At 48.8% G+C, this 18,437-nt stretch overlaps 1 protein-coding gene across 1 annotated transcript in view; it reads left to right on the top strand.

Moving 5' to 3' along the window:
* Positions 1-437: 437 nt before the first annotated feature.
* IHH (Indian hedgehog signaling molecule) overlaps positions 438-18,437 on the top strand; it is a 107,848-nt gene continuing 89,848 nt past the window's right edge. The window contains exon 1 of the mRNA XM_075332251.1: positions 438-1,876. Coding sequence (XP_075188366.1) covers positions 1,574-1,876 — 303 coding nt within the window. The 5' untranslated portion in view covers positions 438-1,573. The remainder of the gene's footprint in view (positions 1,877-18,437) is intronic.

Genomic DNA, 18,437 nt, shown 5'->3' with positions numbered 1-18,437 from the left:
TAAGTTTGTGTGTAATGTGGGGAAAAAAATCATGGGGTATGAATACTTTTGCAATACACTGCATCCGTGGTATTTCCTGTATTGATACAATATATCAGGGTATTGCATTAGTGATATATGAGGTCAGAGCTGGATCCAGGGCCCCTCTGTGTGACCCAGAAGCAGATGACATGTAAAGGGCCATGGAATAAATAGCGTAATAATAATAATAATAATAATAATAATAATAATAATAATAATAAAAAAAATAATAATAAGAATAATAATTAATAAAGAAATAGATAAATACATACATAAATAATAAATAAAATAATATCCTCTGGGTGCCGGCCGCTGTGTGTGAGGCAGATCGGGGCCATCAGCTGCGCTCAGCCCCATCAGTGCACAGGCTGTAGGTGTGTCCCGCTGCCCCCTCCTTGGCACACATGTGGCAGGCACACACTGACAGCTCTGAGTGACAGCTCAGTGACATCCCGTCTTGCCTGCTGCTGCTGATGCTGGAGCCGCCCTGCAGAGGTGACCGGGCGCTGCACTGATTGCTCTAGGTGACGGGTGAGAGGCAGCAGTGGGCGTGAGAGTGAGTGCGAGCTCCGCAGACCCCGGTATAAGGCGCCCCCTCCTCCCAGTGAGATCCAGGTGCCAAAACAAACCGCCTGAACTATTTATTACGGGGGACAGTGCAGAGCGCCGCACAGTGCAGAGCACAGCCCGACCTGCGGACACAGCACAGCCCGACCTGCGGACACAGCACCGCCCGACCTGCGGACACAGCACAGCCCGACCTGCGGACACAGCACAGCCCGACCTGCGGACACAGCACAGCCCGACCTGCGGACACAGCACAGCCCGACCTGCGGACACAGCACAGCCCGACCTGCGGACACAGCACCGCCCGACCTGCGGACACAGCACAGCCCGACCTGCGGACACAGCACAGCCCGACCTGCGGACACAGCACAGCCCGACCTGCGGACACAGCACAGCCCGACCTGCGGACACAGCACCGCCCGACCTGCGGACACAGCACAGCCCGACCTGCGGACACAGCACAGCCCGACCTGCGGACACAGCACCGCCCGACCTGCGGACACAGCACCGCCCGACCTGCGGACACAGCACAGCCCGACCTGCGGACACAGCACAGCCCGACCTGCGGACACAGCACAGCCCGACCTGCGGACACAGCACAGCCCGACCTGCGGACACAGCACAGCCCGACCTGCGGACACAGCACCGCCCGACCTGCGGAGCGCCAACCTGCGGACACAGCACAGCCCGACCTGCGGAGCGCCAACCTGCGCAGTCCCGGAGTTACACACCAGCTTGGAGCGCGGACCCCGGAGAGGACACCTAGGGGAGCGGACCCCGGAGAGGACACCTAGGGGAGCGGACCCCGGAGAGGACACCTAGGGGAGCGGACCCCGGAGCGCAGGGCAGAGCCCTCTGGACTTAGCGCCGGACGCACAGACTGCGCCAGTGATCGCTGCGGGAGGCGCCTGCACTGGGACTGTCCCGGGGGCTGCAGCGGCGGATGGAGCTCCCGTGATCAGCCCCAGGGAGCACCGGACGCCCCATGCAGCTGCCCCCCCTGATCGTGCTGCTGCTCTGCGGCGCTGCGCTGCTCCTGAGCCCGGCGGTGCGCGGCTGTGGGCCGGGCAGGGTGGTGGGCAGGAGGCGCAGACCTGCCAAGCTCAGCCCGCTCTCCTACAAGCAGTTCAGTCCCAATGTGCCCGAGAAGACGCTGGGGGCCAGCGGGAGGTACGAGGGCAAGATCGCCCGCAACTCGGAGCGCTTCAAGGAGCTCACCCCCAACTACAACGCGGACATTATCTTCAAGGACGAGGAGAACACGGGGGCAGACAGACTCATGACACAGGTGAGGGGCACAGGTGTGAGGGGGGCAGAAATAAGCCATGAGACTGGCACAGGTGAGGAGAGTGGCATAGAGAAGATTGGCACAGGTTAGGAAAATGGCACATAGGGAGAATGGCACAGAGAAGACTGGCACAGGTGAGGAGACTAGCACAGGTGAGGAAAATGGCACAGAGGAGACTGGCACAGGTGATGAGAATGGCATAGAGAAGATTGGCACAGGTGAGAATGGGCTATGAGACTAGCACAGGTGAGGAGAGTGGCACAGGTGAGGGAGAATGGCATAGAGAAGATTGGCACAGGTGAGGAGACTGGCACAGGTGATGAGAATGACATAGAGATGATTGGAACAGGTGAGAATGGGCTATGAGACTAGCACAGGAGAGGAAGAGAATGTCACATAGGAGACTGGCACAGGTGAGGAGGAGAATGGCACAGAGGAGACTCGTACAGAGCAGATTGGCAAAGGTGAGGTGGAGAATGGCACAGAGGAGACTGGTACAGAGGAGATTGGCACAGGTGGGGAGAATGGCACAGAGGAGACTGGCACAGGTGAGGAGGAGAATGTCACATAGGAGACTGGCACAGGTGAGGGAGAATGGCACAGGTGAGAAGGAGAATGGCACAGAGGAGACTGGTACCGAGGAGATTGGCACAGGTGAAAATGGCACAGAGGAGATTGGCACAGGTGAAAATGGCACAGCGGAGATTGGCACAGGTGAGGGAAAATGGCACAGAGGAGACTGGCACAGGTCAGGAAGAGAATGTCACATAGGAGACTGGCACAGGTGAGGGAGAATGGCACAGAGGAGACTGGCACAGGTGAGGAAGAGAATGTCACATAGGAGACTGGCACAGGTGAGGGAGAATGGCACAGAGGAGACTGGTACAGAGGAGATTGGCACAGAGGAGACTGGCACAGGTGAGGAGAATGGCACATATGAGGGAAAATGGCACAGAGGAGACTGGCACAGGTGAGGAAGAGAGTGGCACAGAGGAGACTGGCACAGGTGAGGGATAATGGCACAGAGGAGACTGGCACAGGTGAGGAAGAGAATGTCACATAGGAGACTGGCACAGGTGAGGGAGAATGGCACAGAGGAGACTGGTACAGAGGAGATTGGCACAGAGGAGAATGGCACAGGTGAGGAGAATGGCACAGAGGAGACTGGCACAGATGAGGGAAAATGGCACAGAGGAGACTGGCACAGGTGAGGAAGAGAGTGGCACAGAGGAGACTGGCATAGGCAAGGGAGAATGGGCCATGAGACTGGCACAGTTGAGGGAGAATGGCACAGAGGAAACTGGCACAGGTGAGGAGGAGACTGGCACAGGTGAGGGAAAATGGCACAGAGGAGACTGGCACAGGTTAGGGGATGACAAGAAGGGGTACAATGGCACTTATAATGGAGCGCAGGTGGAAAGTTCAAAAGTTCAGACTGGCATGGGTCAGGGGCACAGGTGAGGGGTGAGAACATTGGGACATATTCTGTGATACCCTCAGTCTCATAAGTGATGAGACTGGGACAGGTGAGGGGCGCCAAAGATGGGGGAGAATGGTGGCACTTGTGATGTAGTGATGGTAGAACAAGGGAAGGGATGAGATTGGCAAAGGTGGGGAGATGAAGGGCACAAGCAATGGTGGGTTCAGGGTACAGATAAGAACAAGAGGTTGAGACTGGCACAGGTGTGTGGTGACGAGTGATGGGAGAAGGCAGACATGATGTCCTGATAATAGCAGAGGCACAAGTGGGATGATGAGGGACACAGATAAAGAAGGGTTCAAGAGAAGAGTGAGATTGGCACAGGTGAAGGGGACGCTACTATGGCAAGTGGGGCATGAATGGGGCTTAGTCTACAGGTGACTATGGAAGATACAGGTGGTGAGGTCCTAGGAAAGGTGATGTGAGGGTGGGCACAGGGGACATAGGTAAGGTGGGCACAGGTGACAGATAAGGATGTACACAGGTGACATAGGTAAAGGTGGGCATAGGTGACAGATAAGGGTGGGCACAAATGTCATAGGTAAAGGTGGGAATAGGTGACAGAGGTAAGAGTAGGCACAAGTGACAGATTAGGATGGGCACAGGTGACATAGGTAAGGGTGGGCACAGGTGACATAGGTAAGGGTGGGCACAGGTGACATAGGTAAGGGTGGGCACAAATGTCATAGGTAAAGGTGGGAATAGGTGACAGAGTTAAGAGCGGGCACAAGTGACAGATTAGGATGGGCACAGGTGACATAGGTAAAGGTGGGCACAGGTGACAGATTAGGATGGGCACAGGTGACATAGGTAAGGGTGGGCACAGGTGACATAGGTAAGGGTGGGCACAGGTGACATAGGTAAGGGTGGGCACAGGTGACACAGGTAAGGGTGGGCACAGGTCAGGACCAGCAGATGATGTGGTAAATTCTTCACATGGGTGAGATCATAAAAGGATAATATTGAGGTGAAGGAGAGCAGGTGCCATGGAAGAACCCAGGTGACAGGCAGCGAGTGATGATGCATCTGGGCTGAGTTGTGGGCTGATGACAGGTGCAGAAATGTGGGAGAAGCTGCGCCCAGCGTCTGGGTACAGGTAATGGCAGCGGGTGAAGATTATGGGGTCAGTGTCAGGAGCTGCCATTGGGCATCTCACAGGTGATTGCAGACACCGGCAGCTCTGCTCAGTCCAGCGAGAAGGCTCAGATGCTACTGGTGAATGCACAGTAATTATAGGGTCGGGTTCAGGCGTCCTATATGATGAGGGGTCTTCTAGCTGCTGACTGGTTATTTTGGGATTTAATTGCAGTTTGACAGAAAGTATGGAATAGTGTCTGCAATGTAAAGCTGTAATGTCTCCCCTGTGATGTCACTGTATGATCTCCCCTGTGATGTCACTGTATGGTCTCCCCTGTGATGTCACCGTATGGTCTCCTCTGTGATGTCACTGTACGGTCTCCCCTGTGATGTCACTGTATGGTCTCCCCTGTGATGTCACCGTATGGCCTCCCCTGTGATGTCACCGTATGGCCTCCCCTGTGATGTCACCGTATGGCCTCCCCTGTGATGTCACCGTATGGTCTCCCCTGTGATGTCACTGTATGGTCTCCTCTGTGATGTCACCGTACGGTCTCCCCTGTGATGTCACTGTATGGTCTCCCCTGTGATGTCACCGTATGGCCTCCCCTGTGATGTCACCGTATGGCCTCCCCTGTGATGTCACTGTATGGTCTCCCCTGTGATGTCACTGTATGGTCTCCCCTGTGATGTCACTGTATGGTCTCCCTTGTGATGTCACTGTATGGTCTCCCCTGTGATGTCACTGTATGGTCTCCCCTGTGATGTCACTGTATGGCCTCCCCTGTGATGTCACTGTAGGGTCTCCCCTGTGATGTCACTGTATGGTCTCCCCTGTGATGTCACTGTATGGTCTCCCCTGTGATGTCACTGTACGGTCTCCCCTGTGATGTCACTGTACGGTCTCCCCTGTGATGTCACTGTACGGTCTCCCCTGTGATGTCACTGTACGGTCTCCTCTGTGATGTCACTGTACGGTCTCCCCTGTGATGTCACTGTACGGTCTCCCCTGTGATGTCACTGTATGGTCTCCCCTGTGATGTCACCGTATGGCCTCCCCTGTGATGTCACTGTACGGTCTCCCCTGTGATGTCACCGTATGGCCTCCCCTGTGATGTCACTGTACGGTCTCCCCTGTGATGTCACCGTATGGCCTCCCCTGTGATGTCACTGTACGGTCTCCCCTGTGATGTCACTGTATGGTCTCCCCTGTGATGTCACTGTATGGTCTCCCCTGTGATGTCACCGTATGGCCTCCCCTGTGATGTCACCGTATGGTCTCCCCTGTGATGTCACCGTATGGCCTCCCCTGTGATGTCACCGTATGGTCTCCCCTGTGATGTCACCGTACGGCCTCCCCTGTGATGTCACCGTATGGTCTCCCCTGTGATGTCACTGTACGGTCTCCCCTGTGATGTCACCGTACGGTCTCCCCTGTGATGTCACTGTACGGTCTCCCCTGTGATGTCACTGTATGGTCTCCCCTGTGATGTCACTGTATGGTCTCCCCTGTGATGTCACCGTATGGCCTCCCCTGTGATGTCACCGTATGGTCTCCCCTGTGATGTCACCGTATGGCCTCCCCTGTGATGTCACCGTATGGTCTCCCCTGTGATGTCACCGTACGGCCTCCCCTGTGATGTCACCGTATGGTCTCCCCTGTGATGTCACTGTACGGTCTCCCCTGTGATGTCACCGTACGGCCTCCCCTGTGATGTCACTGTACGGTCTCCCCTGTGATGTCACTGTATGGTCTCCCCTGTGATGTCACTGTATGGTCTCCCCTGTGATGTCACCGTATGGCCTCCCCTGTGATGTCACCGTATGGTCTCCCCTGTGATGTCACCGTATGGCCTCCCCTGTGATGTCACCGTATGGTCTCCCCTGTGATGTCACCGTACGGTCTCCCCTGTGATGTCACTGTACGGTCTCCCCTGTGATGTCACCGTACGGCCTCCCCTGTGATGTCACCGTACGGTCTCCCCTGTGATGTCACCGTACGGTCTCCCCTGTGATGTCACCGTACGGTCTCCCCTGTGATGTCACTGTACGGTCTCCCCTGTGATGTCACCGTATGCTGTTTCACTACAAATCCCAGCAAGTGTCTCACTAGAGTGTTCTGCGGCCAGTGTCTCCAGCTGTAATTCCTGGCAACTCCCAATGTGGTGTTTTTACATCTTCAGACTTTTGAGCCTTGTGCTGGGAGGTGTAATCTGCCTCCAGCAGAGACCCTCAGATGGGGACAGAGGAGTCACGTGTCACTGAGCTGTCCGGATGGGAGTTGTAGTTCCCAGCAGCTGCCAATCACTGCGATGTAATTACATTGATGGTCATTTTCTGCATTATCAGTAATTAGTGGAGTTAAATGGTGTTACATGGGACTGCTTTTTTTTTCTTAGTTCAAGTGCATAGAGATGGGGTTTATGGCATTATGGTCAGATCAGGTCCATATCTCTGACACCCTTATATCTGTGACCCCCTTAAATCTGTGACCCCCTTGGATAAAGGGCGCACAATCTTCTCTATCCTGATCGATTCACTGATCACCTACTAACTGAATCCAGATACAAGCAGATCTGCAGGTGGAAGAATTGGCCACAAATTGTCTGAGATCTGATTGTCACGTGGACTTTGCTCTGGTTGTAAATCGCCAGCAGCAGGTTCACTCCGGGAGGTGACAGGAGCCGAGGATAGGAACTTTCTAGAAAGAGGTCACAACTATCCGGGTGTCATAAGCCCGAGGAGGCTGCGATCTATGGGGGACCCTCTGCGGAACCAAACAGCCCCCAATATCTCCGCTTCCTCCAGACTCCTGCAGCTGCGTCCCCCTGTTCCCGTGCAGTGTAAAGCTGTGTTTTTTCTTTTTGTGATTATTAAATCTGTTGCATTTATCAGTTAATTCAGAGTGGATCTGATGCCATTGTGCATGCACCTTCCCTGCTGAATTGTGCGTTTTTGGAGCGTTTTTGTTACTTTATAGACTTCTATGTGGAGCCGGAAAAAGGCTGGTAACAATGCAATTAGATAAGTGCAAAGTCCTCGTGTTTCTGCACTAAAAATGCAAAATAAAAAAAGAAAAAAGGCATAAAAAAAAATTGCATCAGAAACACAATAATCAGAGCGGATGGGTGTAGGGTATTTTGAGGAAAGAAGCAGCATTTTTACTCACGTGACTTTAGTGTTTGCAAACAGATTAAGCGATGGTTTCCTTCTGCGGGATCCTGGGGTGGATGATGGGGGTTATGTTTTTCAAAAAGTGCGTTACACAAAATGCTGAGTGTCTGATGAGCCGGCGGTTTTGGCGATCCTCGACATCTTGTACAGTCATGGCCAATAGTTTTGAGAATGACACCAAAATGATATTTTCACATGATCTGTTGCCCTCTGGTTTTTAATTGTGTTTGTCTGATGGTTACATCACATACAGAAATATAATTGCAATCATATTATGAGACCAGAAGGTTCTATTGACAGTTAGAATGAGTTAATGCAGCAAGTGAATATTTGCAGTGTTGCCCCTTCTTCTTCAGGACCTCTGCAATTCTCCCTGGCAGCTCTCAATCATCTTCTGGAGCAAATCCTGACTGATCGCTGTCCATTCTTGCATAAGCAATGCTTGCATTTTGCCAGAATTTGTTGGTTTTTGTTTGTCCACCCGTCTCTTGATGATTGCCCACAAGTTCTCAATGGGATTAAGATCTGGGGAGTTTCCAGGCCATGGACCCAAAATCTCTATGTTTTGTTCCATGAGCCATTTAGTGATCCCCTTTGCTTTATGGCAAGGTGCTCCATCATGCTGGAAAAGGCATTGTTGGGCGTCAAACTGCTCTTGGACAGTTGAGAGAAGTTGCTCTTGGAGGACATTCTGGTGCCATTCTTTATTCATGGCGGTGTTTTTAGGCAAGACTGTGAGTGAGCCGATTCCCTTGGCTGAGAAGCAACCCCACACATGAATGGTTTCCGGATGCTTCACAGTTGGCATGAGACAAGACTGGTGCTAGCGCTCACCTCCTCTTCTCCTAATAAGCTGTTTTCCAGATGTCCCAAACAATCGAAAAGGGGATTCATCTGAGAAAATGGCTTTACCCCAGTCCTCAGCAGTCCACTCCCTGTACCTTTTGCAGAATATCAGTCGGTCCCTGATGTTTTTCTGGAGAGAAGTGGCTTCTTTGCTGCCCTCCTTGAAACCAGGCCTTGCTCCAGCAGTCTCCGCCTCACAGTGCATGCAGAAGTCCTCACACCAGCCGCTGCCATTGCTGAGCTAGCTCGCCACTGTTGGTAGTCCCATCCCGCAGCTGAAACAGTCTTAAGATACGGCGTTTGCTGGTCCTTCTTGGGCGCCCTGGAGCCTTTTTGGCAACAATGGAAGCTCTCTCCTTGAAGTTCTTGATGATGCGATAGATTGTTGACTGAGGTGCAATCTTTGTAGCTGCGATACTCTTCCCTGTTAGGCCATTTTTGTGCAGAGCAATGATGGCTGCATGTGTTTCTTTAGAGATAACCATGGTTAACTGAAGAGAAACAATGATACCAAGCACCAGCCTCCTTTTAAAGTGTCCAGTGGTGTCATTCTTACTTAATTATGACTGATTGATCGCCAGCCCTGTCCTCATCAACACCCACACCTGTGTTACTGGAACAATCACTACAACAATGTTAGCTGCTTCTTTTAAGGCAGGAATGCAATGATGTTGAAATGTGTTTTGGGGGTTAAAGTTCATTTTCTTAGCCAATATTGACTTTGCAAGTAATTGCTGTTAAGCTGATCACTCTTTATGACATTCTGGAGTATATGCAAATTGCCATTTGAAAAACTTAAGCAGTAGACTTTGTAAAAATTAATATTTGTAGCATTCTCAAAACTTTTGGCCATAACTGTAGACTTGGAACAGAGCAGATCTGCGCATGCAGCAAAGAGGAATAGGGGCAGGCTACTAATTGTGGGGGTTCCCAGTAATCAGGTATGTCACCTAGCCAGCAGAGTTATGGAAAACCCCTTTAAATAAGTCAATGCAAATGTATAAAAAGTGATGGCTCAGGAGGCGCAAGTCATCCTAATCTAGAGGATTAGCATGGATTTCTGCACTGCTGTCTGTGCTGTGACCAAGGAGCACAAGAGGTTTTTGGTATCTTTTAGGCTACGTTCACGCAACAGTTTTTTTTCCCATCAGACACAATACAGTTTGTGCCTGATGTGATGAATCCGTCACAGATTGTGGCAAAACTGATGTGACTGATCCGGTAAAAAAACAGATCCATCTTAGCATTTTTATTTTCCTTTCCATATGCATTTTAAAGGAGAGAGAGAGGAGAGGGAGAGAGAAGAGAGAGGAGAGAGAGGAGAGAGAAGAGAGAGAGAGAGGAGAGAAGAGAGAAAAGAGAGAGAGAAGAGAAGAGAGAGAAGAGAGAGGAGAGAGAGAGAGGAGAGAGAAAAGAGAGAGAGAGAAGAAGAGAGAGAAGAGAAGAGAGAGAAGAGAGAGAAGAGAAGAGAGTGAAGAGAGAGAGAGAGAAAAGAGAGAGAGAGAGAAAAGAGAGAGAAGAAGAGAGAGAAGAGAGAAGAGAAGAGAGAGAAGAGAGAGGAGAGAGAGAGAGGAGAGAGAAAAGAGAGAGAGAGAAGAAGAGAGAGAAGAGAAGAGAGAGAAGAGAGAGAAGAGAAGAGAGAGAAGAGAGAGGAGAGAGAGAGAGAGAAGAGAGAGAGAGAAGAGAAGAGAGCGCGAAAGAGCGAGCGAAAGAGCGAGAAGAGAGAGCAAGAGAGAGAGGAGAGGTAGAGAGAGAAGAAGAGAGAGAAGAGAAGAGAGAGAGGAGAGGGAGAGAGAGAAGAAGAGAGAGAAGAGAAGAGAGAGAAGAGAAGAGAGAGAGAAGAGAAGAGAGAGGAGAGAGAGAGAGGAGAGAGAAAAGAGAGAGAGAGAAGAGAGAGGAGAGAGAGAGGAGAGAGAAAAGAGAGAAGAAGAGAGAGAAGAGAAGAGAGAGAAGAGAAGAGAGCGCGAAAGAGCGAGAAGAGAGAGCAAGAGAGAGAGGAGAGGGAGAGAGAGAAGAAGAGAGAGAAGAGAAGAGAGAGAAGAGAAGAGAGAGAGAAGAGAAGAGAGAGAAGAGAGAGAAGAGAAGAGAAGAGAGAGCGAAAGAGAGAGAGAGAGAGGAGAGAGAGAGAGAAGAGAGAGAGAGAAGAGAGAGAGAGAAGAAGAGAGAGAGAGAAGAGAGAGAGAGAGAGGAGAGAGAAGAGAGCGCGAAAGAGCGAGCGAAAGAGCGAGAAGAGAGAGCAAGAGAGAGAGGAGAGGGAGAGAGAGAAGAAGCGAGAGAAGAGAAGAGAGAGAAGAGAAGAGAGAAGAGAGCGCGAAAGAGAGAGCGAGAGAGCGAGAAGAGAGAGCAAGAGAGAGAGAAAAGAGAGAAAAGAGAGGAGGGAGAGAAGAGAGAGAGAGAACGAGAGAGAAAGAGAGAAAGAGAAAGCGGAGAGAGAGAGATATTTTTGTGATTAGAAGTGAATTCACACAAGTTCGGGGCATGACCAGAAACAAAAAACGCATCCGTCGCCTGATAATAATAATATTAATAATAATAATAATATGTATTCATTTATATAGCGCTGTTCATTCCACAACACTTTACATACATCAGGAACACTGTCCCCATTGGGGCTCACAATCTAGAGTCCCTATCTGTATGTCTTTGGAGTGTGGGAGGAAACCAGAGAACCCGGAGGAAACCCACGCAAACACGGGGAGAACATACAAACTCCTTGCAGATGGTGTCATTGGTGGGATTTGAACCCAGGACCCCAGCGCTGCAAGACTGCAGTGCTAACCACTGAGCCACCACAAGACTGCAGTGCTAACCACTGAGCCACCACAAGACTGCAGTGCTAACCACTGAGCCACCACAAGACTGCACTGCTAACCACTGACCCACCACAAGACTGCAGTGCTAACCACTGAGCCACCACAAGACTGCAGTGCTAACCACTGAGCCACTACAAGACTGCAGTGCTAACCACTGAGCCACTACAAGACTGCAGTGCTAACCACTGAGCCACCACAAGACTGCAGTGCTAACCACTGAGCCACTACAAGACTGCAGTGCTAACCACTGAGCCACTACAAGACTGCAGTGCTAACCACTGAGCCACCACAAGACTGAAGTGCTAACCACTGAGCCACTACAAGACTGCAGTGCTAACCACTAAGCCACTACAAGACTGCAGTGCTAACCACTGAGCCACTACAAGACTGCAGTGCTAACCACTAAGCCACTACAAGACTGCAGTGCTAACCACTGAGCCACTACAAAACTGCAGTGCTAACCACTGAGCCACCATCTTTTTATGGATGACGACAGATACGGCGCCCCTAGGCTTCAATTGTACAAAAAGACAGACGGTGCCGGATCCGTTGTCTTCCGTTTTTTTGCCGGTCACAAAAACGTTGCTTGGGACGTTCCTTCCGGTGGCCGCAGAGACAAATTTCGCCATCTGTGCGAGGTTTGCTTCAGAAAAAAGGAGCAATGATTGTGATAAAGAATAATGAAGGGAATCAATAAATAATGCTGCACACGACTCTGCACAGATCAGAGAACACGGATCAATCAGAGTAATAAGTGATCAACAAATGACTCCTGTACTGACCCGGCTTCTGTCAATGCAGGTTTCATTTTTAAGTATATTGCTTCTTATCTTCATTTATAAATCTAAACCTGTGGAATTTCTGCTTCTTCCATCAAAAGTGTCCTCAAGACAAAAGTCCACAAACAAGAGGGATTTCTTTGTATCGTCTATAGTCACACAATATTCAACAATCTACTGTAATTCTTTAATGTAAAAAAATCCCTAGAGTTACCTCCTGTATTATGCTCAAGAGCTGCACTCACTATTCTGCTGGTGCAGTCACTGTGTACATACATTGCATTACTGATCCTGAGTTACCTCCTGTATTATACTCTAGAGCTGCACTCACTATTCTGCTAGTGCAGTCACTGTGTACATACATTACATTACTGATCCTGAGTTACCTCCTGTATTATGCTCAAGAGCTGCACTCACTATTCTGCTAGTGCAGTCACTGTGTACATACATTGCATTACTGATCCTGAGTTACCTCCTGTATTATACTCTAGAGCTGCACTCACTATTCTGCTGGTGCAGTCACTGTGTACATACATTGCATTACTGATCCTGAGTTACCTCCTGTATTATGCTCAAGAGCTGCACTCACTATTCTGCTAGTGCAGTCACTGTGTACATACATTGCATTACTGATCCTGAGTTACCTCCTGTATTATGCTCAAGAGCTGCACTCACTATTCTGCTAGTGCAGTCACTGTGTACATACATTGCATTACTGATCCTGAGTTACCTCCTGTATTATACTCTAGAGCTGCACTCACTATTCTGCTGGTGCAGTCACTGTGTATATACATTGCATTACTGATCCTGAGTTACTGCCTGTATTATACTCCAGAGCTGCACTCACTATTCTGCTGGTGCAGTCACTGTGTACATTCATTACTGATCCTGTACTGATCCTGAGTTACCTCCTGTATTATACTCCAGAGCTGCACTCGCTATTCTGCTGGTGCAGTCACTGTGTACATACATTACTGATCCTGAGTTACCTCCTGTATTATACTCCAGAGCTGCAGTCACTATTCTGCTGGTGCAGTCACTGTGTACATACATTACATTACTGATCCTGAGTTATATCCTGTATTATCCTCCAGAGCAGTACTCACTATTCTGCTGGTGCAGTCACTGTGTACATACATTGCATTACTGATCCTGAGTTACCTTTTGTATTATACTCTAGAGCTGCACTCACTATTCTGCTGGTGCAGTCACTGTGTACCTACATTACATTACTGATCCTGAGTTACCTCCTGCATTATATTCCGGAGCTGTGCTCACTATTCTGCTGGTGCAGTCACTGTGTACATACATTACATTACTGATCCTGAGTTACCTTTTGTATTATACTCCAGAGCTGCACTCACTATTCTGCTGGTGGAGTCACTGTGTACATACATTACATTACTGATCCTGAGTTACCTCCTGCATTATATTCCGGAGCTGCGCTCACTATTCTGCTGGTGCAGTCACTGTGTACATACATTACATTACTGATCTTGAGTTACCTCCTGTATTATACTCCAGAGCTGCACTCACTATTCTGCTGGTGCAGTCACTGTGTACCTACATTACATTACTGATCCTGAGTTACTTCCTGCATTATATTCCGGAGCTGCACTCACTATTCTGCTGGTGCAGTCACTGTGTACATACATTACATTACTGATCCTGAGTTACCTCCTGCATTATATTCCGGAGCTGCGCTCACTATTCTGCTGGTGCAGTCACTGTGTACATACATTACTGATCCTGAGTTACTTCCTGCATTATATTCCGGAGCTGCACTCACTATTCTGCTGGTGCAGTCACTGTGTACATATATTACCTATCCTTAGACAATGAATGGAGTGGAGGCTGCACTATATTCTTCTTTAATGTCTGATCTTGTGCTGTTAATTTGCATTCTTGGAAGTCTTGTCATTGGTTTTAGGAAAAGCTGTCCCCTGCATTATGGGAGTTGGGCTCAGCTGTGGTGTCTGGTGACAGGCTTGCTGACTGTTTCCAATAGCATGTATCAAAATGGATTCCCAGCTGTATACAGTGTGTAAGGGGTCTGTGGGTGACCCTTGTGGCAGCAGCAATGGCCGTGTTACCTGTGGGTGACACCCTGCTGCGGGAGTTGCTGCATGCAGTGGTTGTCGCGGCTTTTCCGGTAGATTCCAGTGCGGGGTGATGGCGGAGTGTCGGGACACTGGATCTCTGCAGATCTTCCCAGGTTAGGAATTCCCCTGATTAGCGCAGCGAGCGGCTGGAGCAGAACAATCGCTCCCATTGGAAGATATTAGTGATACATTTTTTAATGTTTTGTTGCTGCAGAACAATCCAGGGCGCGGCGTGGCTCTGCGTCCCCCTGCACTCTCGTCGCGAGGTGTGGACACTGGAGGGGGCTTATACTGACAGAGGTATGTGAAATATTTATTTGACACTGTAAAATTCACAAGTGCAGCGAGACTCTTCTCACATCGGCTAATTACCGTGCACAGAGAAAATAGACGTCCGGAGTCGTCTCTGATCCTGGGAAAGCTGGGTCACAACCAAATTAACCCCATTACCCCTTCTAAAGGGATTGTCACCCATATTTCCAAAAGTCCGCATGACACATTTGTATAATTATGAGTGACACATTCCCGGTCTGTGGATTTCTGCATAAAAAACCCAGATCTGCCACTCCGGAGCATTCAAGAGGGTGAGCTGCCATGTCTGTGGTCACCCAGCTTTCCCAGGAGCAGATACAGCTAAGAATGAACGGAATATACTCAGAAACTGCCGCTAATTCCTGCCGTGTCTGTGAATGTTTGGGTGACTGGTGATAGGGGGACACTTCTGGTCCTTGGGGCTAAAATGTTTACTGTGGAGGCTCATGGGAAAAACTATAAATGGGGCGCTTTTTTGGAAGCTGGGAATGAGTTACCAATCACCTCAGGATCCAGAAAAAGAACTGCCATACAGTGCTCTAATAACTCCACATATATAACAAACCCTCATAATAACAACTCACTAAAGTCCTAAATTACTGTGCCATACAGTGCTCAATAACTCCACCACTATACAGTGCTCAATAACTCCTCCATACAGTGCTCAATAACTCCACCGCTATACAGTGCTCAATAACTCCACTGCTATACAGTGCTCAATAACTCCACCACTATACAGTGCTCAATAACTCCACGCTATACAGTGCTCAATAACTCCACCACTATACAGTGCTCAATAACTCCACTGCTATACAGTGCTCAATAACTCCACCACTATACAGTGCTCAATAACTCCACTGCTATACAGTGCTCAATAACTCCACCACTATACAGTGCTCAATAACTCCACCGCTATACAGTGCTCAATAACTCCACCACTATACAGTGCTCAATAACTCCTCCACTATACAGTGCTCAATAACTCCACGCTATACAGTGCTCAATAACTCCACCACTATACAGTGCTCAATAACTCCTCCATACAGTGCTCAATAACTCCACCGCTATACAGTGCTCAATAACTCCACCACTATACAGTGCTCAATAACTCCACCACCATACAGTGCTCAATAACTCCACCGCTATACAGTGCTCAATAACTCCACCACTATACAGTGCTCAATAACTCCACGCTATACAGTGCTCAATAACTCCACCACTATACAGTGCTCAATAACTCCACCGCTATACAGTGCTCAATAACTCCTCCACTGTACAGTGCTCAATAACTCCACGCTATACAGTGCTCAATAACTCCACCGCTATACAGTGCTCAATAACTCCACCACCATACAGTGCTCAATAACTCCACCACTATACAGTGCTCAATAACTCCACCGCTATACAGTGCTCAATAACTCCACCACTATACAGTGCTCAATAACTCCTCCACTATACAGTGCTCAATAACTCCACGCTATACAGTGCTCAATAACTCCACCACTATACAGTGCTCAATAACTCCTCCATACAGTGCTCAATAACTCCACCGCTATACAGTGCTCAATAACTCCACCACTATACAGTGCTCAATAACTCCACCACTATACAGTGCTCAATAACTCCACGCTATACAGTGCTCAATAACTCCACCACTATACAGTGCTCAATAACTCCACCACCATACAGTGCTCAATAACTCCACCACCATACAGTGCTCAATAACTCCACCACTATACAGTGCTCAATAACTCCACCACTATACAGTGCTCAATAACTCCACCACCATACAGTGCTCAATAACTCCACCACTATACAGTGCTCAATAACTCCACCACCATACAGTGCTCAATAACTCCACCACCATACAGTGCTCAATAACTCCACCACCATACAGTGCTCAATAACTCCACCACCATACAGTGCTCAATAACTCCACATATATAACAAACCCTAATAATAACAACTCAGTAAAGTCCCAAATTACTGTGCCATACAGTGCTCAATAACTCCACCACTATACAGTGCTCAATAACTCCACCACCATACAGTGCTCAATAACTCCACATATATAACAAACCCTAATAATAACAACTCAGTAAAGTCCCAAATTACTGTGCCATACAGTGCTCAATAACTCCACCACTATACAGTGCTCAATAACTCCTCCATACAGTGCTCAATAACTCCACCGCTATACAGTGCTCAATAACTCCACCACCATACAGTGCTCAATAACTCCACCACCATACAGTGCTCAATAACTCCACCACTATACAGTGCTCAATAACTCCACCACTATACAGTGCTCAATAACTCCACCGCTATACAGTGCTCAATAACTCCACCACTATACAGTGCTCAATAACTCCACCACCATACAGTGCTCAATAACTCCACCACTATACAGTGCTCAATAACTCCACCACCATACAGTGCTCAATAACTCCACCGCTATACAGTGCTCAATAACTCCACCGCTATACAGTGCTCAATAACTCCACCACCATACAGTGCTCAATAACTCCACCACCATACAGTGCTCAATAACTCCACCACCATACAGTGCTCAATAACTCCACCACTATACAGTGCTCAATAACTCCACCGCTATACAGTGCTCAATAACTCCACCACCATACAGTGCTCAATAACTCCACCACTATACAGTGCTCAATAACTCCACCACCATACAGTGCTCAATAACTCCACCGCTATACAGTGCTCAATAACTCCACCACCATACAGTGCTCAATAACTCCACCGCTATACAGTGCTCAATAACTCCTCCATACAGTGCTCAATAACTCCACCGCTATACAGTGCTCAATAACTCCACCGCTATACAGTGCTCAGTAACTCCACCGCTATACAGTGCTCAATAACTCCACCGCTATACAGTGCTCAATAACTCCACCACTATACAGTGCTCAATAACTCCACCACCATACAGTGCTCAATAACTCCACCACCATACAGTGCTCAATAACTCCACCACCATACAGTGCTCAATAACTCCACCACCATACAGTGCTCAATAACTCCACCACCATACAGTGCTCAATAACTCCACCACTATACAGTGCTCAATAACTCCACCGCTATACAGTGCTCAATAACTCCTCCATACAGTGCTCAATAACTCCACCACCATACAGTGCTCAATAACTCCTCCACCATACAGTGCTCAATAACTCCACCACCATACAGTCCTCAATAACTCCTCCATACAGTGCTCAATAACTCCACCACTATACAGTGCTTAATAAATCCCCCATACAGTGCTCAATAACTCCACCACTATACAGTGCTCAATAACTCCACCGCTATACAGTGCTCAATAACTCCACCACCATACAGTGCTCAATAACTCCACCACCATACAGTGCTCAATAACTCCACCACCATACAGTGCTCAATAACTCCACCACCATACAGTGCTCAATAACTCCACCATACAGTGCTCAATAACTCCTCCATACAGTGCTCAATAACTCCCCCATACAGTGCTCAATAACTCCACCACTATACAGTGCTCAATAACTCCACCATACAGTGCTCAATAACTCCACCACCATACAGTGCTCAATAACTCCACCACCATACAGTGCTCAATAACTCCACCGCTATACAGAGCTCAATAACTCCACCACTATACAGTGCTCAATAACTCCACCACCATACAGTGCTCAATAACTCCCCCATACAGTGCTCAATAACTCCACCACTATACAGTGCTCAATAACTCCACCACCATACAGTGCTCAATAACTCCACCACCATACAGTGCTCAATAACTCCACCACTATACAGTGCTCAATAACTCCACCGCTATACAGTGCTCAATAACTCCTCCATACAGTGCTCAATAACTCCACCACCATACAGTGCTCAATAACTCCTCCACCATACAGTCCTCAATAACTCCTCCATACAGTGCTCAATAACTCCACCACTATACAGTGCTTAATAAATCCC

Source organism: Anomaloglossus baeobatrachus, unplaced genomic scaffold (assembly GCF_048569485.1).
Source record: "Anomaloglossus baeobatrachus isolate aAnoBae1 unplaced genomic scaffold, aAnoBae1.hap1 Scaffold_2659, whole genome shotgun sequence".
NCBI classification, from domain to species: Eukaryota; Metazoa; Chordata; class Amphibia; order Anura; family Aromobatidae; genus Anomaloglossus; species Anomaloglossus baeobatrachus.
Note: the sequence above shows the minus strand (reverse complement) of the source record. Positions and strands in the feature narration are given on the sequence as shown.